The 11,113-nt window shown below is 41.7% G+C and overlaps 1 protein-coding gene across 1 annotated transcript; it reads right to left on the bottom strand.

Moving 5' to 3' along the window:
• Positions 1 to 287: 287 nt before the first annotated feature.
• Positions 288 to 10,741, bottom strand: leng8 (leukocyte receptor cluster (LRC) member 8). Its single transcript, XM_056379886.1, has 15 exons — positions 10,398 to 10,741; positions 9,372 to 9,504; positions 8,594 to 8,773; positions 8,293 to 8,370; positions 7,613 to 8,033; positions 7,116 to 7,287; positions 6,869 to 7,039; positions 6,455 to 6,703; positions 6,201 to 6,365; positions 5,764 to 6,052; positions 5,464 to 5,565; positions 5,260 to 5,328; positions 5,046 to 5,175; positions 4,728 to 4,935; positions 288 to 4,637 (listed from the first exon to the last, which is right to left on the bottom strand). The coding sequence occupies exons 1-15, from the start codon at positions 10,436 to 10,438 to the stop codon at positions 4,475 to 4,477; spliced, it is 2,571 nt and encodes an 856-aa protein (XP_056235861.1). The 5' UTR covers positions 10,439 to 10,741; the 3' UTR covers positions 288 to 4,474.
• Between the last annotated feature and the right edge of the window lie 372 nt (positions 10,742 to 11,113).

The raw sequence follows: 11,113 nt of genomic DNA, 5'->3' as shown, positions 1-11,113 counted from the left end.
TCCATTCAATGACTTTGAAGCCGTCTTTTACCTCATAGCTGTAACAGGAAATTAGGCAGGAAATATCTTCATTGTGACAAGTAACTAAGCTGATCCCTTATTTCTAGTCTTATGGTGTCACAGGTGCCTCTCACTCCACGTTTATGACATTTCACAATAAACTGTCTTTGCAAAACTTGACTCCTAAGTTGTGTGGCCTATTTTTTCACTTGCTCAAACTCTTCTATTTTATATCCATTGAACTTTAAACCTGTGAATCATGATTTAAAAACCAACCACACTATGCGCCGTTTGTACTTATTTTATTAGATTTTTTTCAAAAGTTAATATGTACACAATATTTACAAAATGGCAGTTTTCATATCAGATCTGTAGAGGCATGGGGAAATGAGGGACAGGGAGAAGGCATTTTAGATATACCTTCAGCTTCAGTTGTTAGTGAGCTGCAACATAAACTATTAAAGCATTGCAGAAGCAATACAATACTTACTAGTGAGAGTGACTAGTTGCACACGGCAAACGGTCACAAACATACTCAACATTAAAGGAAAAGATAAGAATGAAAAGAGAACAAATACTGGTTAGAGATTTGTAGGAGAGCAGGAGAGGGAAGAGGACAGCATGCAGGGGGTGGGAATAAGAGAAAGCGAGAACAGAGACAAGATAAACTGAAATGAAAACGAGTTAAAGGGTAAATGGTGGGAAATGATGGGAGTTCTTCCAGTGTCAATTATCAAGGAAGGAGTTACAAAGACTGATGAGATATACAGTAACATGGGAGCAAACAATACTGAAAATATGACTCAGGCATTGGAGGGGGAAAAAAAAACAAACAAAAAAACACATCCGAAATGAACATGTGTATTGTTAGTCTGGGGTGAATTTTCTAATAAAAAAAGGAAGAAAAAAAAGAATAAAGCTAACATCCTGGTCTGTTTCAACCTGAGACATCAGATGTACGCAATTGAACCCTGGGTAAAGTTTACATTTACACAAGCTTAAGGCAACAAACTATAATCACAGTCAGCAAGCTCATCACGTGAAGAACCCAAGAGGAAATTCTTAGCATGGGAGCACACACCAGCCATGTCAACTTTGCCAATATACTAAGAAAAGATTATTTTTAAATGGAGGTGAATTTCAGCACATTCTGTATGTCCAGAGACATTTTAGATAATGAGCAATAAAACTCTCAAAAGAAGGCTTAAATATACAACTGAGTCAGGCAGGTCTGTCTTATTGAGCAAAAACTAGCCGAATGATTCCTAAGTACAAACGAATTGGGTGGAAAAAAACAAACAAAAGAATTACACATTTTTACCAGCAAACTGACTCAAAAATGCAAATGCATCTGGACAAACAGAAAAGAACAGCACACTGCAAGTTTCTCAATCCTCAAACATTGTTTAAAACTAAAACAGGTATCATGTTGCACAGAGACATTTTTAAATATTTGGGTTAGCAGCAAATCACATTAGCAGCAGATCAACATTTTCCACATTTCATCATGTGAGGCTCCCATGTATTTTATCAGCTGTATGGCTTCAACTTGAGTGGGTCAAACCAAGACTTGGATTGCTCACAATTCACTCTCTCCGGCTGGCGTCTGGAGGAGGTTCGCCCACTTATCATCGCTCCATGTGCTCCTGCAATGCAGCAGTGCTACGAGCTGAAGAATGAGAAGTCTGGTGGTGTGTGAGAGAAAGGTTTAGGGAGTGAGGGGAGGGAAGAGCAAAGAGGACAGGGGATCAGGTAGATGAAGGGGGAAGAAAGAAAACATGTTGAGATCATTGACATTACAAAATATTTGCTGAAATAATGGTTAACAGTTGAACAGTTTGAGAAACAAAGTGATGATCCAGGTTTAAACAAGCATTTTGTCAACTTGATGGAAATTTCTTTGTCTTTGCTGCAAAACAGGCAAGTGACAAAATGTGGTCATGTTTTGTTTTTGCCTGAAGGGAAAAAACCACGTTTCATATCAGTGGGATTTGAGAATAACATCTTGCCAAAATTAGGTAAGAGAGTTTGTCATTATTTTAACAGGAAACCCTACCACCAGCAATTATAAACTCCTACACTATATCAACTGTTATGATGATGAAGACATTGCACACAATCCAATCCAGATCTGTCTGCACGTAAGTTTACATATTCACATAAATGGTCTGAGTTTTGTGAAACCCAGAAAAAAACAAAAAACTATTCACACTTACCCATGTGTGAAAATAAACAAAACCTATGTACCAACTGAAAAGAAATCACAGCAATATTATACAGTATTTACAAAAAATAAACTTTGTAGACAAGTAAACATGTAGATTGTACAGCAAGCCTGCATCCGCTCACGCTCTGGTCAATTACACCAAAGTTGTAAATTCCTCAGGCTCAATATTTCTACAGTGGCAAATAATACTGTTAAAAAAAAAAAAAAAAAAAAAAAAAAACCCTCAAAATTATGTGGAACAATGTTGATCTGCGTTTTAAGTTTCAGCACAATCTTTCAATGAGGACCCAAATCGCAGGATACGGTAGTAAGCAAAACAAGAAGTCTATGAAATGTTTGTTTACTCTGTTGGTGAGGGTTCAATTTCTTAACGTTTACGAGCGGTCTAATTGTTAATTTCCTAATCATCACCTAAGACAATGCGCACCACCACCAATATTATTGTAGGTCCTGAAAAGCACAAACCTGCAGGAAAATGGCCAAATCACATCAGAGAGGACTAAGTCTACAATTCCACTGCCACATAGAAAAACTATTCTGTATATCAGACACTACAATTACTGTATTTATTTTAGAAAATAATTTCATATCTACTGGAAAATGGACATAAAAGCACAAAGCTGCACTCCACTTGTATCTCCCTCTTTATTAAATTACTGTCTACAGTTTCAAACTTATCTGTTTTGATTTAAATACTTCATAACGTTCAAACAGCGAACATCTGCGCAGTAACATTTCTGGGATCTTACTGACTCTGCCTATTAGCATTTTGTCAAATTTATGATACTTGATTTGTCCAATATCAACCTGTAAATTTTCATGAAACTGACTGCAGCTCCATAATTCTTTTTCCTTTTTTTCCCAGGAGAAAGGCCAATACTGCTGTCCATAAAATGCAAGACATAAAACATTTAACACAGGAGAGACATGAGGCAACATGTCTGTTGTGCCGTCATCCACCTCCTTCCAGAGAAGTCCCTTTCTCTTACCAGCCTTGCACACACCAGAGCCAGATTGCAGCATACAAACCACTCATTTGAGAATAAGCAGCATGTTTCCCTCGATGCTCCACCCAGAAGAACCTTCAGCTGTTGTAGATTCCAGCTCAGATGCCCGATTCTCTTGAATAACAGCTCATGGAGTTAAGGTCATCCCCACTGCACTTTGCTGTGTTGACCACGGTGCTGGATTCTAGGTGCTGGCGGGAACTTCTACCTGAGGATGATGGGGATTTACTCTCCGTCTGTGGCTGCTTTAATTCTGTTGACGGAGCTCAGCTTCCAGGATACGGAGGAGTGAGGATAACCTTGATGAACACTTGCCTGTATCCTTTATCATACACAAAGTCAATGGTCATGAGATTGAGACTTCTTTCCAATGTTGGCCAGCCATTTCATAACTGAGACCAACAGATGAATACTACTTAATTAAATCAGGAACAAGACTTTTGACTTAGGTCCATTGCTTTCACGGGCCATATGGTTTGGGACAAGGGACAGGATGAACAACCAGCTGTAGATACATTGAGGAAACGGGATGCAGGGCAGGACATACAAACCACCATCTCTTCTTTCAGACAAACTGCTGGCATCTTCTCACCGCATCGTCTCACAGTCTTTAAGAGGAAATGCAAAGTTGACCTGCTTCCATAGGCTTGACTTCAAACAGCAGAGAGCTGGATATGTGACTTGAAGAAGAGCTGTTTGTCTTTCCCCTTTGATTGACAGGGCTTGAATCTTCAGGTCTTGGAGCTGTTGACTTGAGGAAGGAAAAAACATAACAGAACACTGTTAGCTTTGACATCTGACGGTGGTAAAGGAACAGGAACCATTGGGGGGGGGGGGGTGCCTCCCTGATCTGGTTCTGTGACTTCTTGGCCTCTAAGCACCGAGACTATATGATCATCCCAAATCTAAACTGTTCACTCACTTTTCTGGCATCATATTTGTAGAGATAACTTGGGCCTTGGACTAATTCATAATAGTTGTGTGACAGTGTGTGCAGACATTCTCCCTCATGTTTAAAAACAGTTCTTATCTGAGTATCAGATAATTACATTTCATTCTGAAATCTAGGTCTTGCAGTAGAGTATGTTAACATGTATCTTTCTCTATGGGTCTTATATAGGTGTTAGTTTGCCACTACTCTTTCTGAACTGGCTGAGGTGTCTGAAGTGCAGTGCATTGAATATGTAAGGATCAATGAGGGTCCCTTAGTGTCTCCCTTTACTGTGGTACCCCCACCCCCTCAGGAGGCAGCCAAAGCGGCTGTGCTGGTTTTGCAGTCTATCTTTTTGGGGTCAGATGGGGTGAAAGTGACACCTAGCCCAGTAAGAAATGTCATACAGGAGTCTAAACAAGGGAAGCCCAGAGTGGACTGCACATACTGCACCGGCAAGTCAGGCCTGAACCTGCAGACAGAGGAAACAGAAATATGTGTCATAGATAAGTTATGAGAAACCTAAAATTTTCAAAATACATCTTTCTGGAATGCGACTTACGTTTTGACTATGGCCCGAAGTGCAATCTTTCTTTCCCTCTCTACAAACTTGTCAATGAGGTATGAAGCCATGCGTGGGGCTTCCAGGTAGAGCTTAAAGAAACGGCGAAAGTTTCCTAATGCCCAGGCAGCACGGAGTGCAAGAGCATGAGCCACACAACCATCTGCTCGCAGGGCCGGGGTCAAGTACACCAACTCAGTGGTCAGATCTGGAGGAGAAGATTAATGACCAAGGTTAAAATGTGATAGGAAAATGTACAAAGGGTGAAAACACATATGTGATGTGTAATAGTGACTCAAAAGACCAATGTGGGCATACCTCCAGAGTTTTTAGTGAAGATGTAATACAGCAACCTATATGCTGTAAACTCTCCAATGTTCTCTGAGGGGTTGTCCTTATACAGGGCCTTCAGCTGGGTCTGGCACTGATTGAACTCTTCATGGTCTCCCTGCAGACAATAAATTTTCAGGTAATATTACATGTACTGTTGTCACTTTTAGCTAATGCAACTTTACAAAAAGTAAACACTCACCTTTTCGAGAGCAATGCGTGCATGACACTCGTAGACTTCCACTGTGAAGTCGGTTCGAACTCCTTGGACCTGGATAGTGACAGATAAAGGGAAAAAGAAAACACAAGTAAATAAATGAAGAAGAAAAACTTACCCATATGGAACTTGGAACTTTGTAAAATTTTGTAAAAAAGGATAAATGAAACCTATATAAAAACAACTAACCGTGAGGTCTTGTCGTATGGACTTCATCTGTTCGCAGGCATAGGCATAGTCCTGGTTGTTTTTCCAGTGGGCTTTCACAGACTGTAGAGATTTTCTTAGCACCTAGGTGGAAAAATTTGTTATTCTTGGTGGTCTGTGATGAAAGAGGCTAGAATGTACACACATAGTATAGAGGTTTCATCCACTTTCACTTCCCGTGATTTTCTTCTTCTTTGTAAGTATGGAAAATCTGGCTTATTTTAACCATGCAAAAGTACAGTAAGAATACATTGACATGGCTGACAGAAGAGAACAACTTACATGCACAGGGCGCACAGTGGAGGGGTCAGGGGCGCAGGTGAGCCTCAGGTAGGATTTAGTGATGTCCTGACATGTTCCCACAATGGGGCAGTCCTCCCAGCTCAGGCCCTCTTGTGTTCCATCGGGCAGGTCCAGGGCATTGATGGAGAGAACCAGGGGCTCTGAACGCAGCTGCTTGTGGAAACGAGCTGCTCTGCTCTGCTTCTTGGCTTCTCTGTTGGGGTCATGGAAATCCAGACCAGCACTCCCGCCTTTCCTCTTCTTTCCAACACCGGACTCTTCCATGTTTCTGGGAGAAAAGAGAGAAGGTTATTCACAAGCTGTTCCTATGGCATAGGGCAGTGCAAACAAAAAGCAGAATGGTGATGAATGAGAAAAATAAGGGCCTGATAAGATGATACACCATGATTTTTGTAATAATAAATTCAACAATTTACCGTCTTCCTCTGTTTGCTTTTCCTCCTCTTCCTCGTCCTCTCTCTCCACCTCCTCGTCCTCTATCCCTGTCATTACCACGACCGCGTGCTCCTTTCTGATTTCGTCTTGACAGCTGAGGTCGGAGGTCACTGGAGATGCTGCTGTCTGACTGTGAGCCAGAATCACTAGAAGCACAGAGGCGCAAGACATTTAGAGAGGAATTACCCCGGGCGCCTGCAGTCACCAAAGAAAAGTGGAGCAAACAGTGTCTTACCTTCGCCTGTGCCTTTGATTGCTGCGGTCCCTGTGTCTGCCATGAGAGGGAGATGGGGAGCGAGAGGAGGAACGGGATGAACTAGAGGATGGACTCCTTTGAGAAAATATATTCCTGTAGTGGCCCAATCTGTGTCCACCACCCCTGCCTCTTGAAGCTGCAGCCGCTGTACTTCCACCACGGCTAATTGAGTTATCTGATGTCCTCTGGGGTGGTACAGCTTCCCAGCGAGACTGCTTGACCTTTAATCTACACACACAAAAAAAAAACCTCAATGTGTGTTGAGCCTGCCAGCAACACTAACATGCCAAAAAATGCTCAGAGCAAAGAAATGCATCAGCCAAGTTTGTTGCAGTTTGAACTTATTGGAAAGAAACCCAGAGTTCACATCTGTAATAGTAAACTAAAACTCACTCTGGCAGTGGCTCACGAGTCCAGTCAATAGTATAAGCAGAGCCATCTTTCAACCGGTCCTGCAGGACTTCCTTCAGCACTTTCTCTGTGCGATCTTTGTCTTCCTCCGTCTCACAGGCTGTAAAACAGCGCTGCACGTATTCCTTCATGGCTTGGGGCCAGTCCTGGGGTCTGGATTGAAAGCATTTAAAGTAAATATATTATTCACAACTGAAAAAAGAATCAGCGGAAACGGACCAGTTCTCACCGTGTCTGAGCACCTCCAGGTGCAGCGCTGGCAGTAGCTGGGGAAGAGGGCGCTGGATTCAATCCTGAAGGCTGCTCACCTGGAGGGAAAGCTTGATTGGAAACTGGAGAACACTGAACCTGATAGGGCCTCTTAGAAATGTTGAACTTCACAGAAGCTGTACCAGGTGCCTCTGTGAGAACAAAAAAAAGGAAAAGACTTAAGAAATAAAAACTAACAGAACATTTTGTATGACTAAAACCGACACCTGGACTAAATCCCACAAAATGCAGCTTTCTGCCTTCTGTCCATAGTTTTCTTCTTAAACTTGGATTGGCCTTATTGGTCTAATATAGTTTTTCAACATGTCTGAAACTAGCATGTAATTACTGCACTCAAATACTAAGTTTGATACAGTAATAGAAATAAAGTGTGTGAGCAGCACCTACATTAGACTCTGTAATAATTCAGTTGAGAAAACATACATGTCAGCTATGTCACAAATGAGTAAACCTTACGTTTCATACGGTGCCAAAGTTGTTGTCCTTGTTTTTGGTTTTTGTTTTTGTTGGCCTCTCCTCTGCCTAACCCTGGTACATACTGGCTCTGCTGCTGGGAGGTATTTTGAGAGGGCTGGTAGGTGTTCTGGGCCTGGAAGCCCTGGCCATAATTAGGCCTTCCCTGGGAATGATTGTAGACCTGCATTTGGTTGGGGTCACCAGGTGGGTATGGCATGGAGTTGTTGGCACTGTAAGCATTTTGTGATGGAGGAGGGGGGTACTGGGAGTTGGATGGGGGAGGAATAGGTGGGGGTGGGGGAGGAGGGGGTTTCTCTGAAGTGGTTGGGCTCTGGGGTGGCTGGGGAGTAGCGGGGGGAGGAGGTTGTGGTTGAGAGGGGTAGCTGGGGGATTGGTCTTCCATGCCCGGCACTGGAGGAGGCTATAATAAGAAAGAGGGAAAAAGGCTATTTTAGCTAAACAGCAACATCTTTTACAAGAAAAGAACTGTACCAGAAGCTACAGAAATAGCTGGGGAATAAAGTCACTATGCATTACATCAAACACAAATGTTCTGTCATACTATTACAAAATGAGAAAATCTAAGGGTCACTGACTAAACCTTATAAATTAGATCCATGGTTATATCTGTAACGTAATTACAGGGCCCACAAATAATCGCAATTTTTTGATATTTTTACCTGGCCATTGGAGGGTGGAGTTCCTGGGTAAGGCCCTGGGGGTACACCATACTGATTTGGTGGATATGCAGCTCCATACTGGGAATTCAGAAAAAAGCCATGTTGCCATTTTTGTCACATCCAATTCACTATTTGTACCCAAGTGTACATATAGAACCATATCCCTATCCCTCAGCAACAGATGTTATTTTGGGAGACATAGACATACAAGCTAACAGTGTTGAATGCAGTACAAGCCCAGCAGTTGTATTAAAAGTTAAGGTAGCATGTTTATAATGACAAAATTCCTTCCTCTACTTACTGGACCCATGGGGTAGTAATAGTTATAGGGGTATGTGTATCCAGGATAGTGCTGCTGTTGTTGCTGGTACCACGGATAATACTGTTGCTGCTGCTGCTGCTGCTGTTGCTGCTGTTGTTGTTGCTGCTGTTGCTGCTGCATCGCGGCAGGGTCAGTCACTGCTGGCTGGAACTGACCGGCCTGAAATGACACACATGTACAAATAACCTTGGTCTTACAATCAAGAACAAAGAGGAAATTCTATAAGCAGGGACCGAAATGACAATTCAGCAAGAACATAAAAATACACATTTGTGAATCTAATACCAAACCAACACTTCATAACATACTAAATAAATCATGTTTCCCCCAACATAAACGTCCATCTGCAAATGCCCAATTTGCCATTTTTTAAGCTTATTAATTCTTGATTTAGCCATACACTATCTGAAAAAATGGTTGCTGTACAATTACTGCATAGATGTTAGAAACAAAGCAAGTAGTAATCTGTGGGCATCTACTGTTGTTGTGACTGGTAATTGTGAGTTAATCTGCACTCTTGATTATGTTGACAGCAGTGAAAGTACAGTATATATACACACCTCTGCTCATCAGGAAACACTATGCATTCACTGTAAATAAGCAGGCCACCTTCAAATGTGGTTGATCAGATTTATTCTTATGTTTGTATTTTATTCAGTGTTTGTAATTTTACATCTCATGTTGTGATCACATCAAGGGATTTCAATGCTGGATGTAACATAAAGAGAGAGACACACACAAAGAGATAAAAACACACCTCTGCTGTGGTCCGGCTGGCTTGTGTTGTTTTAGCAGAACTCTGACTCTTGCTAATGGATGCTAGTGCTTGTCTTGCCTTCTCCCATTCTGGGTTTTCATGAACCTGGCCATCTCCAGCGCTACCATAGGACCTGTCATCAACACAACAACATTAATCAAGGGTGTTTTCAGAACCCAAACCAAACACTCAGTTGTCAGTTAATTAACAACAACAAAAGGTTTCAGTGTTCACTCGTTATGAAACTGTTAAATTTGTGTTGACTAAACTGCACGATTATTCTGGAGGATTTGTGGTGCTGTTGAACTAGACTGCGTTATGTGACAAGGTTTTTGTTCTGTTCTGTTGTGAGGGTAGACTTAACAGCCGACGCACCCCGTTGAATAATACAATATAGTTCAATTGTACCACAGACCAACGGTTGATTCCACACCCGGCTTATATGGTTCCATTAACGTTTATCAAGTGTCAGACATGCACACATATTCAGGACAGACTACGTATTAAACGCTGTATGTTTAAACGGTTACAATATGTTCACTACTGTCTATCTGGCAGCATCGTAAATATATCCGCTTATTATCCCGATTGAGGCAAAACAGCTATCAAAATCAACGTTACACTGTGGACGCGAAGCTTGTCCCGGTATTTCAGTTCAGTTTAATATGCATACGTTAGTGTCTGCTGCACAGTGTATGGTCTGCTGATGATAACTTCGTAAATAAGTTAACCGTATCGGTTAACGTTCGTTAAAGATAACGAAATATAACTTTGTTACGAACTAAAAAGTATTGCCGTTAAGCAGATAACGGGTGAGCTTTCTGTTAACCAGGTCAACGGCCTGTGTGTTGCTAGGTGTGCTAAGATTTGAAAACACCCTGAGCTTAGCTAATTATCATTTATTCAAGCTTATAGCTGGTAGCCATTGCTACCACACCATATAGTAGCGTTATAGTATTGATTTATGACTTTCATCTCATTCGTCACTTGTTGTGAGTCTTATTTTGGCTAGAAAATGCGACATACCAGTTAGTTGCTGGGGTTGCTTGTGTCGTATTGGCCGCCATTTCGCCACAGATTTGAGTTAGCTTTTTAAGCTAACGCTAGGACTGTGCAGGCTAGCAAGGGAGTGGGCTAACGCCGTTAGCGTTAGTTCTCCTGCTAGAGCCAAAGGTAAACAAGATGAAGTCCTACACGATGTCAACCGTCTGATTACTACAAAAGCAGTCAGACGACTGTGAATAACGCCACCTATCTTAACAAAACAAACGATAATGCACTTAATTAAAGTTAGAAATTAAAAATAACATGAACATTGGCATATTTGCTTCCTTCTGCGATAGGGATTGACTCCGTCTGACCAGACTGTGCAGATACAAAATGGCAGATAAGTTAAACCGGCCAAGTCAAGTGACGTCCTATCGTCTTGTTGATTGGTGTTTTGTTGCCCGGTGTTTTACTGCCCAAAGTGCGTCCTCTCAGGCAGAATTTACGCAAGCCTTTTGTCCCGCCCCCTCCAAGCTCCACCAATCTAATGTCTAACTTTAAGTTCAGGCCACACTCGTATTCAGCTATTAGCCTGTCAATCAGGACTGATAGGGAGGGATTGTGATGCCTGCGAGGCTAAACGGAGGGCAAAAAAACTCCCAACAATCACACACTTTCCTCAAGTTAGTGAAAAATAAAAATAAACTTAACTACACTCTTTTACCAATATATCTACATATCACCAAATATCTGTT

The sequence above is a fragment of the Seriola aureovittata genome, chromosome 7 (genome assembly GCF_021018895.1).
Source record: "Seriola aureovittata isolate HTS-2021-v1 ecotype China chromosome 7, ASM2101889v1, whole genome shotgun sequence".
NCBI classification, from domain to species: domain Eukaryota; kingdom Metazoa; phylum Chordata; class Actinopteri; order Carangiformes; family Carangidae; genus Seriola; species Seriola aureovittata.
Note: the sequence above shows the minus strand (reverse complement) of the source record. Positions and strands in the feature narration are given on the sequence as shown.